Raw genomic sequence first — 16,859 nt, forward strand, 5'->3', positions numbered from 1 at the left:
AAAAATAAAAGTAATAATTCTATCCTTTATTTTGTAGGCGTTATAACGTTTATAGCGCAAAAAATAGAATCCGCACAGGTGATCAACTACCACCAAAAGAAAGCTCTATTTGTGGGGAAAAAAATAAAAGGCTGTCAATTTTGTTTGGGAGCCACGTCGCACGACCACGCAATTGTCATTCAAATCGTGACAGTGCCGAAAGCTGAAATTTCGCCTGGGCAGGAAGGGAGTATATGTGCCCAGTAAGCAAGTGGTTAAACCCCCTTCCTACTCAGGCCAATTTTCAGCTTTCAGTGCCGACAATTTATTCATTTTTTTTTTTAGACAGACAGTGCTTTCTTTTGGTGGAATTTTAATGACCACCAAGTTTAATTTGTTTGCTAAATAAGACTGAAAATTTTGGGGAAAAAATAAATAAAAAAGTTTTTGTTACAAAAGGTTGTAAAATAAGTAATTTTTCTCCTTCACTGATGTGCGCCGATGAGGCGGCACCAAATTGCAGCACTGACAGACATCACTGGTGGGGCTGCACTGTTAATCAATGCACCGATTAGTTATCAGTGCAGATCCCCAGTTAGGAAAGTCGCTTATCGGTTCTCCTCACTCGCTGTCAGCGTGAGCAGAGGAATGCCGAAAACCGGCACTTCATATTAACACTGATCAGCTGTAATTGGACACAGCTGATCACATGGTAAAGAGCCTATGTCATTTAACATGATCGTAGCTGTAGTGTTTCCGAGCTATACACCGCACCACCGATCGTTGCGTACCTTGTTCTGAATGACGTCATAAGGACGCCCAGTCAAAACAATTAAACCACCACCCGGCCGCCATTTTGCTATAGGCCAGGCGGGAAGTAGTTAAGGTCATCACTTTCACACAAGTCAAACTCTAAATTAAATATAGATTCCATTTAATCGCAAAACAAATTTACACCAGCTGGGATTTGTCTTGAGTTTTTCTTTAATTTCAATAGTGCATGAGCCAACATGAAGAAAACTTATCTAAAACAAGAGAACATGCCAGGGTTTCTCACAATCTGAAAAGGTAATGGGATAAGTCCACAGCAAAGGTTTGCAGTGTCCTCAGAGTACTGGTGTAATAGATGCAGCCGCTGCCTGCCCCCTGGCTGTACACACTCACAGAATTTACAAATGTTACGTGGACAATCAACAGGCCATTTAGAAACATGATCCTTTGCCAAGCAGGGAAAAGTGTAGCAGCACTTCAAACAAGTCCCCTCAATAAGTCCTGGCATCATGATCACAATCTGTAGCCTGCCATTATTAACCACTTCCAGACCTTAGGTGTTTTTCAGATTCGGTGTTTGCAAGACTAAAACAGTTTTTTCTGCTAGAAAATTACTTAAAACCCCCAAACATTTTATATATTTTTTTCTAACACCCTAGAGAATAAAATAGTGGTCATTCCAATACTTTTTGTCACACCGTATTTGCGCAGCAGTCTTACAAGCGCACTTTTTTTGGAAAAAATTCACTTTTTTGAATTAAAAAATAAGACAATAAATTTGGCCCAACTGTTTTATATATTTTGAAAGATAATGTTACGCCGAGTAAAATGATGCCCAACATGTCACGCTTAAAAATTGCGCCCGCTCGTGGCATGGCGTCAAACTTTTACCCTTAAAAATCTTGATAGGCGACGTTTAAAAAATTCTACAGGTTGCATTTTTTGAGTTACAGAGTAGGCCTAAGGCTAAAATTATTGCTCTCGCTCTAACGATCGCGGCGATACCTCACTTGTGTGGTTTGAATACCGTTTTCATATGTCGGCGCTACTCGCGTATGCGTTCGCTTCTACGCGCGAGCTCGACGGGGCGCTTTAAAAAAATTTTTTTTTTGCTTTTTGCATTTATTTTTATTTATTTTAGAATTTTTAACACTGAAAAAAAAAAAAAAAAATGATCACTTTTATTCCTATTACAAGGAATGTAAACATCCCTTGTAATAGAAAAAAGCATGACAGGTCCTCTTAAATATGAGATCTGGGGTCAAAAAGACCTCAGATCTCATATTTGGGCTTAAATGCAAAAAATAGAAAGAAAAAAAAAAAAAAAAAAAAAAATGTAATTTTTTCAAATGACCAAAAAAAAAATTTGTCTCTTTAAGAGGCTGGGCGGGACTGACGTTTTGACGTCACTTCCGCCCAGCCGAGCTATGGGGACGGGCGAAGGAGATTTTTCCTTCAGTCTCGTCCCCGCTCACCAGCCGACAGCATCCGATCGCCTCCGCCGCTACCGACGGCTCCGGTAAGCGGCGGAGGGCGCGGGAGAGCGGCGCCCCCTCTCCCGCCACCGATAATGGCGATCTCGCGGTGAATCCGCCGCGGAGACCGCCATTATCGGATTCCAGACCGCGCACACTAAAGATGGATACCTCGGTTGTGACAGCAGCTGCTGCCGTTACCGAGATATCCGTCTTTAAAAATAGGACGTACATCGTCGTGCGCAGGTCTGGAAGTGGTTAAGCATTATATACCACCTACTCCAGGGAGGTACATTCATAAAAGCTACGCCATCGCATTGTCAACACTTTAACTGAACCTGTACCAACCAAACAAAAGTTCCTTTCACTGCGAGTACACAAGTGAAATCTCACCCAAAGAGAACAAAACATGCACCAAAGCCAGAGATTATGTTAGGACTATACAGGTATAGTACAATAATCTGCTTGAAGGAATGAAGGGTGATATTTGTTTTTACTACATCCTGGTTGTGTAGATATCAAAAATAATGCATAACAATTTAAATCACAATAAATTTCAAAAGCAAACGTCACCTCCAGAAGATTTTACCCCCTTGACCAGGCTATTTTTTTATTATTCAGGACTGGGCTACTTTACCACTTAAGGACCACCTCCTGCACATATACGTTGGCAGAATGGCACAGGCACGTACGTCGCCTTTAAAGTGGAAGTAAACCTTCCTATAATTTTCAGGCAAGGAAGCTGCCATCTTGGCCGCTGTTTAATCTTCAACTGCCATGATGCTGCACATGTGATCAGTTATGACATCAGTCATTGGATGGTTTAACAGTTTGGTGGAGAGCACAACCAATGTGAAAGTTAGCATTCCCGACTGCCGCCGGTGTCCCGCAATCGGTCACAAGAGCTGAAGAACGGGGAGAGGTGTGTGTAAACACACCTTCCCCGTTCTTCACAGTGGCAGTGTCATTGATCGTCTGTTTCTTGATATAGGGAAAGACGATCAATGATGTCACATGTCCAGCCCCTCCCCCCTACAGTTAGAAACACATACAAGGTCACACGCAACCCATACATCGCCCCCTAGTGGTTAACTCCTAAAAACTGCAGTTGTCATTTTCACAGTAATCAATGCATTTTTATAGCACTTTTTGCTGTGAAAATGACGATGGTCCCAAAAATTTGTCAAAATTGTCCGATGTGTCCGCCATAATGTCGCAGTCACGAAAGGGAAAAAAAAAAAAAAAAAAAAAATCGCTGATCACCGCCATTAGTAGTAAAATAAAAAATAAAAAATCCCCTATTTTGTAAACGCTATAAATTTTGTGCAAACCAATCATTGAACGCTTATTGCGTTTTTTTTTTTTTACCAAGAAGAAGAGGTAGAATACGTATCGGCCTAAACTGAGGGGGAAAAAAAAAATTATATCTTTTTTGGGGATATATATTTATAGAAAAAAAGAAAGAAAATATTGAATTTTTTTCAAAATTGTCGCTCTATTTTGGTTTATAGCGCAAAAAATAAAAAACGCAGAGGTGATCCATAACCAACAAAAGAAAGCTCAATTTGTGGGAAAAAAAAAAACCTGCCAATTTTGTTTAGGAACCACATCGCACAATTGTCAGTTAAAGCGACGCAGTGCCGAATCGCAAAAAGGGGCAAGGTCCTTAACCTGCATATTGGTCCGGGTCTAAAGTGGTTAAAGCGGAGGTCCACCTGAAATTATTTTTTTTTTTTTTTTTTTTTAAAAAGCCAACCGCTACAAATACAGCAGCTGCTGACTTTAAAAAAATTTACGCTTACCTGTCCAGCGTGCCTGCGATGTCGGCAGACAAGGACGAGCAAACGCTCGTCTCTCAGATGCTGCCACCGCCATGCTCGGTGAGGGAATCAGGAAGTGAAGCATGCACGAGTAGCGCGGCACGCCGTCACTGGTCCCGCTCTCTCCTGGGAACAGTGCTTTTTCCAGAAGACAGCGGGCGGAGGTGACGTGAAGAGGCGTGACTCCCGCAGAAGTCAATACCCGGAAGTGGTGCAAATACCTGTTTTATATAGGTGTCTGCACCCCCCTCCCCCTGAAGGGTGCCAAATGTGACACCGGAGGGGGGGGGGGGGGGTTCCGAAAAGCAGAAGTTCCATTTTTGGGTGGAACTCCGCTTTAACTGGTAATTGCGTGGTCATGCAACTAGGGTTTTCCCGATACTAGTATCAGGACCGATACCAAGCATTTGCCCGAGTACTTGTACTTGGGCAAATGCTCCCGATGCTTCACCCGATACTTTTACTGTTCTCTCTCTAATCAGCGGTGATCGGTGCTTGTAACTCCCCCACACATGATCACCGCTGACTGTCCCGTGTCCTCCTCCAGCTCCCCTCTGTTTTTCTGCAGTCTCCCTCCCTTCGTGTCCCCCGCCGTGTTTCTCTCTCCCTCCATGTATTGTGCCGTGTATCCCTCTCCTTCCGTGCTCCTCCTCCACCCCCTGAAACTGTCAGGATGGAGAGCGGGGTAGGAGCCGGTAAATCCGGCTCCTTACTGCTCCGAATGGACAGAGTCAGTGATCACTGACTGCCTATTCACATAACTGAAACATTGTAAACTGTGATTACAATGTTTCAGTTTATGAATGAAGAGAAGACGCTGTCTTCTCTGCATTCATTTTCAGCGCAGCTGATGCTGCTGAGAAAGGGACTGGGGAATCTGTGTCCCTAGTCCCTTTCTCTGTCTCAAAAGGGGAGATGTCAGAGGTCTGTTAAGATCCCCGATATCTCACCAAAGCCCCCCAACAGGGCAAAAAAAAAAAAAAGAATAAAAAATATTGTAGAAAAAAAAAAAAAAAAAAAAAAAAAAAAAACACACTGACACGGTCCACTCCCTTAAAAAAAGAAAGCATTATAAAAAAAAAAAAGTAAAAAATTAAAAACAAATTGTTAAAGATAAAAAAAAAATAAAAAAAAACTACCGACACATGGGCCGCTGCCACATGAGATTAAAAAAAAGTATCGGTATTCGGTATCGGCACTTGTACTCGGTCTTAAAAAAGTGGTATCGGGACAACCCTACATGCAACACTACACAAAATTAAATTGATATCATTTTTTCACATAAATAGAGCTGTCCTTCGGTGGTATTTTATCACCACTGTTTTTTTTATTTATTATATAAACAAAAAAAAAAAACAGAATTTATCAGGTTCAAAATCACTAGAAAAGCAAATCCTCTTCCTCTACACAGACCTGAAATCTAATTGATGGAAGTGGTTTATTGTAACCAAATGATCATCTCAGCAGCGAACAGCGTATATGTGTAGTATACAACTATAGTACAGTAAAGATTTATTTATTCATCACGAGAAAATGAAAAACGGACCATGAAAAACATCCCTGGCTGGCTAGTGGGGATGACCAACAAAAACGCAGGCCATACACAGAGCGAATTTCCAAAGGTTGCAGGGAAATAGATTTGCTTGATTCCCCTATCAACAGACAATGTTGATAAGGAAATCAATCTCATTGAGCCACTGCATTCCCCTGGGGGTGGGGGTATAATTGCATGTAAAATGCGGCAGGCTGGTTGTACCCAAGCCGATAGCTCAAACTTGGTACATGCAGCCTGCCTATACATGGTTCAAATATTGGCCAGTTCCTGCTGAACCCCGCCCGAGACCTGAACTGTGTATGGCTGGCCTAAGATACATGAGCAAGAAATAATTAAAGTAGTGAATATAACGAATCTTCCGGATGCATGTTTTATAAACGGAAGTTTTGAACCACCTGTAAATGTTTTGAGATTTATAAACATCCTATTTTAGTGACCACATATTTTAAATTATTATTGAAGCAGTTAAAGTGGAGGTTCACCCTAAAACAATTATATAACATTACATCCAGCATACTAACGACATGTACAGTAGGCTGGCATTTTTTTTTTTTTCGCCGTACATACCGTTTGTTATTTTCTCTGATTCCCGTGGGACTGGGCATTCCTATTGAGAGCTTAGATGATTGACGTCTGGTGAAAAACTTTCCATGGCGCATAAAGCGTGTCACCAGTTTTCCGTAAATAGCCAACCTGCAAGTCGGCTCTGTATGGCGCCTGCGCAGTCAGCTCCACACGGCGGGCGCGGTATAGCGCCAACTCGCAGGTCGGCTATTTACGGAAAACTGGTGACGCGCCTTGGGAAGTTTTTCACCAGACGTCAATCATCCAAGCTCTCAATAGGAATGCCCAGTCCCGCGGGAATCAGAACCCGGAAGGTTCTGGATGTAATGTTATATAAAATTGTTTTAGGGTGAACCTCCACTTTAACTAAATTTCTAATTTAATGTTCTTTTTACAGGAATGGTAGGTACTGTGCTAAATATAAAAACTGTAGATTAGCATCCCAAGGGAGCCTTGTATTTCATTGCTATAAAACAGCATCTCTGCCTAAAAACCTTATAATAACCACATGAAGTAGTTCTATTTTTAGAGGGTCAGGAGCCAAGAAGAAATAGCCAAGCTCAACAATTATGTATAGGGTCCCTATGCACATAAAATTCTAAATATTACAGCAACTGAAGATGAATAAATTATAGCATATGGATAAAGTTATTTAACCACTTCCTTACTTGGCACTTAAACCCCCCTCCTGCCCAGACCAATTTTCAGCGCTGACGCACTTTGAATGACAATTGCGCGGTCATACACCGCTGTAGCCAAAGTACATTTGTATCTTTTTTTTTTTTACACAAATGGAGCTTTCTTTTGGTGGTATTTAATCACCGCTGGGGTTTTTATTTTTTTGCTTAACAAAAAAAAAAAAAAACTAACCCATTGAAAAATAAATCAAAAATCATACTTTTTAGTTTGTTATAAAATTTTGCAAACAGGTTATTTTTCTCCATCGATATGCGCTGATGAGCACCGGTATTGGACACTGATGGGCAGCACCGGTAGGTGACACTGATGGTCACTGGTAGGCAGCACTGTTGTGCACTGGCAGGTGGCACAGATGAGCATCGGTCCCAATCTCCTTGATTGGGACCGATGTCCCTCTGACAGCCACCGGTGATGGGCTATTTTTTTTCCTCCTCATGCCATCAGCGTGAGGAGAATAGCCGATTGCCGGCTCTGTTTACATCACATGATCAGCTGTCACTGGCTTATTTTGGTTATAGTGCAGATCTCAAGTGGTTAAATCGAACTCAACACCTTTTACATATGTATGAAAAAAAAAAAGTGTACAAGCTAGAAAATAGAATATGAACAGTGAGTTATACCTGGGCTCCTGGAGTCCCGGAGAATGGTGGGAGACTCCATGTGTAGCAGAGCCTCTGCCGCCTCAATCGTCTTGTCGGTGCAATGCACATTGCTGCCGTGTACGGATGCTTCAACTGTAAAAAAAAAAAAAAAAAAAAAAAAAAAAAAAAGACATACACATGAGTGACTGCAATGCATTCTGGACTATAGTTTTAAGACTAAAATTGGGCATTACGATAAAATCAATGGAGGCGTTTCATTTAATTGAAATACTTTTTACCAACCAACGATTACACTTAGCATTTTCTACTTCATTCTACTGCACCCTTCAAAGACATTTTTCCCTCTCCATAGGTGCACCAAAGTGCTAGTCTCAATGATTATAGTAGGTGCTCCAGAAACCAAGGAGCCTAGTGTAGAATTGGAGAACCAATCATTTCACTGGAGCCACTGGAGACTAGGCAAAGCTTTTCCTTGGTGGCATCCATTCATCTGACCATATACCCATTAGCCAACATCCATGTCCTGGCAACCATTCTGTTTTATTTTGGTGAGCCATGAAAGATGCCGAGGTACTGAACTGCATAAAAGCTAGATGCATGTCTTCATTCAAAACAGTTATGTACAATGTTTAATGTTTCATTAAACCCACATCATTATAAACTGTCAGTACATGCTGTATTACATGCTAGTCGTACTCTGTCACTGTGGGATTTGTTTCCCGTATTCTGCAAAAAAAAAAAAAAAAACTGGTTGATCCCGCTGTTCACTGTCCCTCCCTCCTTGTCTGTGTCCTGTTGAAGCCTGAGATTGTGTAGAGCAGCTATTGCCACATCTACTGAGCATGCTCAAGTTTCAGTTTTCCTTTAAGCTGTTCATGTATCCTCTATACTCATCTTTGCAGCCCACGTGACTATAGAGTCACACATGTGGGTGTATACACTCCGGGTAAAACAAAGCCCACTCCCCTCCTCCTCCATGCCCACTTAACAGCTAAAAACTATGGGGGGGGGGGGGGGGTAATTACATGTTGATTGATGGAGGCATCACCTTGTAATTCTAAGTACATACAAGCAATAGATCTAGGCTGGAACAGCATGAAATAGCCTATGATTTGCAGACCCCCCCCTAGATAGTCTACACCATTTTTTTTGGACAAAAAAATAAAGATTTGAGGTCAAATACATATTCGCATGATGATTAAAAACCATTTGATATTTTTCCTTTGTAGTCCAAAGCTTCTCCCATCAATGTTGGCCAGGCTGGGTCAGCTGTATATCGATATACTGGATTTTTTTTATTAAAAATAAAACCGTGCCATCATCCATATACACAAAAAGAATTGATAATATAAAATTAAACAGTTTGTGTTTAGTATCAATTTAAGCAATTCCCACATAAAATAGGGATCTGGCTACTAGCTCAGCTACAACTTATAGCTCACATCTGCTTCATACAGATACGTTCTAATACAATCCAAGTCACCGTTATCCTAAATCCAAATATAGAAAAAGAAATGCAAATATGCAAGTCAGATATGACTTGCTTTGTAACCTTCCTGTAATAAAAAACGCATATGGAATTATTCCATCTTTCCACACACTTTACATAGCTTGTTTGTCCCTCACTAACATGTGAGGCTGCTAGATATGCCTTATAAAAACTGTATGTAGCTCAGGCTACAAACAGCATACCGCACTGTTTTCTAGGTGCGAGCCAAGACTTCCTGAACACAGAATAATCTACTGAGTGCTGCTGCGGAGCAAGCAATGTATTCTATCGATGAATACAAAGCTCCTACTGATTGGCCAAGTCAGATGTTGTGACATCATTAGCCTGCCTTCGACTTGTCCAATAAAATCCTTTACAATCACTTTAATATTTTTACTTGCAAAGAGAGGGCATCCAATATGCAATCTTTGACTGTCTCTTGGCTACTATTTAAAGAGGACTTATGCATTATACATAATGCAAAGCAGGGGAGAGAGAGCGAGTGAGAGAGAGCGTGCAAGAGAGAGAGAGAGAGAGAATTGGGAGCAACGCACAGTATACTGGCCACACACTGCCAAGCATTTTTGTGTCCCTAAGCCACAGCAGCACCTGCTGCTCCACATCCCACTCATGAAGCAAGGTGTCATCTCCAATTGCTCTTTCCATTTATGGGAATGTGCTCGCAGCTGATCCATTCCAAGTCTGCCGCCAGCAGTGCCTGAGCCTATCTTTAGGTGACCCTTTCTTCTGCATTCTGAACAAGAGAAGGGAACAGCAGGAATCCTAACAGACCACCAACCTACATGAGCTTTGAGGGAGGATCATCTAAAACTGCACCTTGCTTTCTTAGGCTGATACAAGACATGGGAACAGTTTGACACTGAATCTCTAAAAGTTAAATTTTGGGTATCCTCTAGACAAGATTCTTAAATCTGGAAAATGGTTGCAGTACTTTTTCACTTAAGATGAGCAGCTTTCTGGATGCCAAGTGGGTATTAAACATGTAAAATTGGCCATATATAGTATACATGTGCAGATACTTATCTGCTGGGACATTGCACAATCCTTCGCTGATGTTAACAGCAATGCACATGCAGTAACTTTAATACTCTGCAAGACAATAGACTAAGGACCATTTCACACTAGCATTCCTGTCTTTGGCAGCAAATCACCAGAGAGAGAGAACTCACCTGCTCTTCAACAGTGTTGCTGCCCTCACTGGCTGAACCAGCAAAATTATGTTTCATTGTTACTACTTCACTGAAGAATGAGATTTTGCAACCTATGCAACCAGTATGTGGGCATAAGAGTGCTCTCTCTAGCGATACTGTTGCTGTTTAGCTGCTGATGACAACATTGCTTGTGCGACATGGCTTTAAGAACTGTGCCCACCCACAGGGAAATTTATCAACAGCTCTCTGTGCGATTAGGAGTGCTTACAATCACAAGTGGCATTTGTTACTAAATACCAGCAATGCAGACATACCAGATACTTGCAAGCAATCCTTAGAAAAAAGACTGTCTCCAAATAAGTTTTGGACATTGATTCAGGAGTTCAACAAGAAAGCCATCAGTCTCTCTAAAAAAATGTACCTGAATTCAATGCAAGAGAAGAGCCATTGTTGCTCCCTATTCTGGTGGCCCATGTCACCTACCTTTCTTCTATTCTAGTACTGCAGCTTCCACCAGACTCAAAGCATGTGAAACTTCCAGATGTGTCCGATGCCTGTGCCCCCCACCACGTGTTACGATTTCTTTGTCTGAGCACTGGGTCAATGTCGAGTCTTGCACAGACAGAGGAAGAAGCCATATAAATGCAGTGGGGGACACAGGCATCTGACATTTTTTTACAAGTCTTTTTATAGACTGACAGGGTCTTTAAAATTAGCATCTGACTGGTAACTTCGCCCCCCCCCCCCCCCAACGTTAAATACAATCTTAAAAAATATTTAGGATGCTTCTAATCATAACTACAGTATAATATTGTAATTTTGATGAAGACACAGTTTGTCCATGAACACTGCTTGGAGAGTTCCGGTAACCATTCCTATAAAGTTAGATTACAATAGCACACATCAATATAAGATATTTACTGCAATACCTAGTATGACGTTAGTTCCAAGGGGTTCTGTTTTAAAGCGGGAGTTCCGCGGGAAAACTTTTTTTTTTTTAAATACTTTCTTGTAACGCTGGTGGTACAAAGAAAATAGTACTCGGTCTCATCGTCGCAGCCGCTAGCAGGACGATATCCCTCAAAAATAGATTTTATAACATTTCGTGATGGACTTTGCCATCTTTACTCCGGGCACTCTGAAGCCCTCCTGTACGATCTTCCGGGATGCGCTCTCTATCCCGCGCAAGCGCAGTGTGACGGCGAGCCGCGCCGTCAACACTGCATACGTGCAATGGGCGAATTGTATCCGACCCCAGTCACATGACCGTCAAATGACCCGGTGCAGTCATGTGACGTTTGAAATCTCTCGAGATTTCTCCTCCGGCTGCTGTAAAGAATAGTGTCTCGTCATCGTCCAGAGACACACGTGATCGCTCCCAAAATTCATTGCGGTGCAAAGCGACATGCCCAATCCCGCAACCCTAGAACCAGGAAGTGCCTGGACGAGCAGCCATAAAGAAGGTATGGAGATTTTTAGAATTTTTTTGAATAGCCAAATCGTTATGTACATCGGGGGGACTAGTGAATCGGACAAAATCGGGTGAACCTCCACTTTAAGTTGTATTTTTTTTTTTTTTTTTAAGTGATCCTAGTTACTTGGGCACAACGCATCAGACTGGCAGTGATATCGTGCAGGGCGGAGCCAGGACACCAGCTGAGTTTTTTTGTATATTTCTGCCATGTGAGCGCACATGCAATGTTTATAAGCAAAGTGGTTTGCAGTCTGCAATATTTGATTTGTTTCCCTGTATACACCCGTTATGACACCTTTGCTGAGGAGTATGACAAGAGAGACCTTGGATGCAAGCCTTTGATTTTTGACCACCATTTTTTTGTGGGGCCCAACAAACCAGACAAGAAGACACCCAATGGGCACATCAGTATTTGTTCCAAAGGTGGATTATTTATGGACATAGAAGAAACTTTTTCACATGAAGAATGTATGGTACAAGAGACTGATCATTATCAGACATTTTGAGGATATCATTTTTTGCTACTGTGCTTTTTTTCATATTGTGTGATAAGAGGATAGAATTGTTTATTTTCTTAAGCATAGAGAGCTATACTTTCTTTGTTACATACACAACTGGACCAGACTATAGGTTATAAAAGGTTTTTATATACTTGCATATAAAAGATAGTTATCCTTGGCACCCCTTTATTGGAAGAGTTGTAAACTTTTTTCAGTTAGGCCGATCTACCCTGAGGAGATTCCCGACTCATTTAGTAGCAGCAAAGTGTCCTTTTTTCTTAAAGAACAAATGCAAGAAAATAAATCATCTGAGCAACAAATGGTTCTCAGGAGGTGTAGGTCTCCTGCTAGAAAGCAGTATTTACACGTTCCTCGAGTTTTCGCTATACTATGGGCGCTGAAAGCAATAACATGAGAACAAAATACAAGTGCTCTCTAGATCGAGTTGCAGGAAAAACAGAGCCAGCTAAATTAACGCACAGCAATGAAAGGGTTACTGGAAGCAACTAGGAACCATGAGTAACCCTGGGAATCTGGATGAGAGCACTGAATATATCACACTTCCAAAAGGACAATAAGCAGTTAAGACTTTTACAAAGAGCGGCCACATTTGGAAGACTGCCAAGAATATGCAAGTCTGCTCTCAGCAATCAGTCACTAGTAGGTGTTTCTATGGCTATCACCATGCCAGAAACATACCGAGGAGAGCAGGAGTCATGAATGTGCTAATAAAGGAAGCTTAAAGTAAAATCCAACATGCCTTATTATTAAATATGTATGGAAAACTCACATGGGATTTGTATTTTGTGCACTAAAATATTATAGAAGATGCAGAAGCCACAGGACTAAAACAACCTGTGACCCTACACAGATGAATTACAACTGCTGGAAAGTAATAGTACTACCAGACGGAGAGGCAAAACTAACATAAATCTGAAGCCATATGAGCAAAGCTGCCACACAAGAACTCTATAGACTACATTTGTACGATCCGGTTCCAAATACAATGTCAGAGATGGTTTTTATAATTAAAAGCTTAGCATAGGTTTAATGATCAATCATTCTCCTGCTGACACAAGTGTGGGAGAAAGTGACAGAACCCCACAACACACTGCAGGTAGCATTTCAGTCACTCCTTAGGCCCCTTTCACAAGGGAAGATCGGGTCCACCTGTCAGTTTTTTAAGCAGACCTGATCGGACCATCCAGTGCTCTCTATGGAGCAGTGGATGTCAACAAACATGTGTCCATTGTCACCTGTCAACCTCAGGTTCAGTCGACCGCCCATAGTGTCAGTATCTGCTCTGCATAAGTGGAGCAGACATAGACCCGTCATCCACCTGCTCAGTAAACAAACAGACCCTCTAAAGTGCCCGCTCGCCCAATAAACTGGCAGCAGTTGAATCAAATGTGTTTTGTAAAGCTTTACTATAGGTTAAACATCACTGGGATACAGTAAACAGTTTACACAGGATAACCAATGAAGGTTGCTTGATCTTTTATTGTGTTTAGGAGTCTAGCTCCACTAGGGCTGTCAGATGAGATATATTATATGGTAGTGCCAAGATGGAGAGTCATACAGCAAAAAGTGCAACCGTGCATCATAGCCATTCAATCAAAATACATTTGTTTACTAGAGTGGGTTCAATAGAACATGCCATATAATGCTGAGTGTTTTGCGCTGTCCACTGTTCACTCTGTAAAAGCGATTGGTATATTGAGACCGAGTACTTTACACCTGAAGAATTTACAGATGATGACAAAAAGGTTCACATGGAGCATGCGGAGATCAGCGAGACCTTTTTGGAACACAATTCTTACTACACTGTGCTCATCAGATCTACATAGCGCTTTCATATGAATAAGGTTTCAATAACCAATATTTCCTCCTTTTTCATTAATATAATCTGCATATGATAATACTGGTCATTGAGATGCTTCCTGGTACAAGAAATGCACATTTGATTACCTTTTAAAGCGGGGGTTCACCCAAATAAAACATTTTAAACATTACATTTAGGCGAGTTGTTAGAATCACAATCAGGTGTTTTGTTTTTTTTATCGTTGCCGTACATACCGTTTTATAGATATATGTTCACCGCGGCTTCCGGGTATAATCTGTGGGACTGGGCGTTCCTAATTGATTGACATGCTTCCGACCGTCGCATACAGCGCGTCACGAGTTGCCAAAAGAAGCCGGACTGCGAGTCAGCTCTATAAGGCGCCTGCGCACTGACGTTCGGCAACTCGTGACACGCTGTATGCAACGGTCGGAAGCATGTCAATCAATTAGGAACGCCCAGTCCCGCAGATTATACCCGGAAGCCGCGGTGAACATATATCTATAAAACAGTATGTACGGCGACGATTTAAAAAAAAATAAAAAAACACCCGATTGTGATTCTAACATCTCGCCTGAATCTAATGTTGACATTTTTTTTTGGGTGAACCCCCGCTTTAAGTAGATGTAAACCCGATCACTAAACTCTGTCACTAAAGTGCTAATGTAATATCAAAAATAACTCAGTATTTTTATATTCACGGCTTTTGTTATAGTAAAACCTAATTGTTCCTGCCATGAAGACTCTTATTCAGGCACCACCTGTTATAGTGTGCCAATGATCTCTCCCGCTTTAATGCTCTCCATCAGGAAGAGTTCACTCTGACCCATCCTGAGCAATGAGAAGCAGCTGCCACTGGGACAGGAAGAGCACGTCTGCCAAGAGCTTTAAGGAAATCAGCAGCACATAGACGGGAATTTTTTTTTTTTTTTTTTAAGAAGTTAATGATACACATTGGTAGAACAAACAAAATGGTGTCCTAGTTGGGGTTTACACGTAAATCAGAAAAATAAGGGGGCAGTCACTCCTGGTTTCATTACTCTGCATCACTGACCCAGAACAAGCATAGAGATCTGGGAAGTCAGAAGTCCTTTGTAGATTTGTTTCAGCACAGGAACTCAAAATATTGAATCAGCGCGATAGCCAGGCAATTAGCATTTTTCAGTAGCAGAGGTTAGTAATGGTAAGCTTGGTCTGCCAGTACCAAGTTAAAGCGGTTGTAAATCCTGCTTTGTGATTTTTACCTACAGGTAAGCTTATAATGAGGCTTACCTGTAGGTAAAATGAATATCTCCTAAACCTGTACGATATTCACCCTGCATGCAGCTGCTGACATCAGCGGCAAATTCGCTCACCGAAAATCCGGCACGCTGTGCTGGATCTTCAGAGCTTCTTGCTGGAACCGAGGGCTCCAACGTGCACGAGTGACGTCATCGTGGCTTCAGTCACTCACAGCGTCAGAGCCTGCGGACCTGGAAGAAAGGCCCAGGGGAACATGTAAGCCCTCTCAGTTGTGAGCGGGAGGGAGGGCGTCATTCTAAGGCAAGTATTTTGTAATGTGCTAGTATGAAATGCACACTAGCACATTATGCCATTGTCTTTTGAAGTTTTTTTTCCAGCAGTTTATTACTGCTTTAAGAAATGTCTTTCATATGGACCATCTTGGACTCAAAACCACCACTTAAAGTAGAACGTCACTCAGTCAGCACTATTTTTAATCCTTAGGCTGCCACCATTAGTAGCGAAGTATGGTTTAAAATATATATATATATATTTTTTTTAAACATTTTAGTTACTTAATGGTTTCCATGCCTATGCAACTGTCATACATCACTGGAGTCTTCAGGACTGGTTTTCTCAGCTAAGCACACGCTCCTGTAGGAATGCCCGAGTTAAAGGTGGATGGATTCCAGGAAGGAAATGCTTTATGACCGGAGCCAAGCAAGACAGATGTCACATCCATAGTTACCCTCTCAGTTTCTGCAAAGTGAACACCGTATGACCTCGCTGAGCTCTATGGGTGGCCCGGGTGTAAACAGAATCCATTGTCCATTTACATGAGGCTACCTTCAATCCAAATTATCAAAAGAGAACACGGAACTGAACTTTTTTTTTTTTTTTAAACAGACAAGTCCATTTACTGTTCACCTACCTGCTCATGGGATTGCCATTGACCTTCTGATCAGGTCCACCTGAAAAACTGACAGGCAGAACTGATCGGAATGCCCATGTGAAAGGGGCCTTATAAACTGGCTGCTACACATTAAACCTGAATATGGTTCACAAGTTGGGAGACGTCTGGCCACAACAATGTTGCACAATACAACACAACATTGTTGCACAAATGCAGCTTTAAATTCATCTAGGTACACAATCACATCCAATATTATAACTGGACAGTTCCTTTAGCCTGTAAAGGAAACTTATGACATGTTATTTGAAGCATTTCCATTGACATGTATACAGTGATTAGAAAGGCTTGCGAGAAAGTACAATACTACGAAAAGAATGGGGGTAGTGACTGTTTGTTTTCCGATATAGACAACACATGGTGATAAGGTTGGCTTAGCATTCTTAGGAAGTATAGGTAGCATCAGCCGCCCAGCTAAATCTCAGCAACAGCAACACTACACTTAGCTGCTAAACAGCACTCACACTAGATTACCACCAAGGGCCATTAAGGAAGGTGAGATAAGAAAGGGCGAGAGTTTTTTTAGAATGATTTTTATCATGACAGGTGACTGATGCTTTGTAATAACAAAAAATAAGAGAAGTATAAGAAAAAGCCATGCAGTATCCAAGAGACTTGTCAAATGGTAATGAGTACTGGAATCTGTTGACAGTGGAAATTTGGAGCCTTGGGCTATGACTGAACATTTTGCTTGAAGCAAGAGTAAACCAAACTATTTGCATTCACTA

The 16,859-nt window shown here is 41.5% G+C and overlaps 1 protein-coding gene across 3 annotated transcripts in view; it reads right to left on the minus strand.

Annotated features, from left to right (window-relative positions):
- ELF2 (E74 like ETS transcription factor 2) overlaps positions 1-16,859 on the minus strand; it is a 144,302-nt gene that overhangs the window by 13,359 nt on the left and 114,084 nt on the right. For all 3 annotated transcript variants that reach the window (XM_040331054.1, XM_040331063.1, XM_040331074.1), the window contains one exon: positions 7,484-7,597. In XM_040331054.1, the coding sequence (XP_040186988.1) occupies positions 7,484-7,597 (114 nt within the window). The remainder of the gene's footprint in view (positions 1-7,483; positions 7,598-16,859) is intronic.

Source organism: Rana temporaria, chromosome 1, assembly GCF_905171775.1.
Source record: "Rana temporaria chromosome 1, aRanTem1.1, whole genome shotgun sequence".
Classification (NCBI taxonomy): domain Eukaryota; kingdom Metazoa; phylum Chordata; class Amphibia; order Anura; family Ranidae; genus Rana; species Rana temporaria.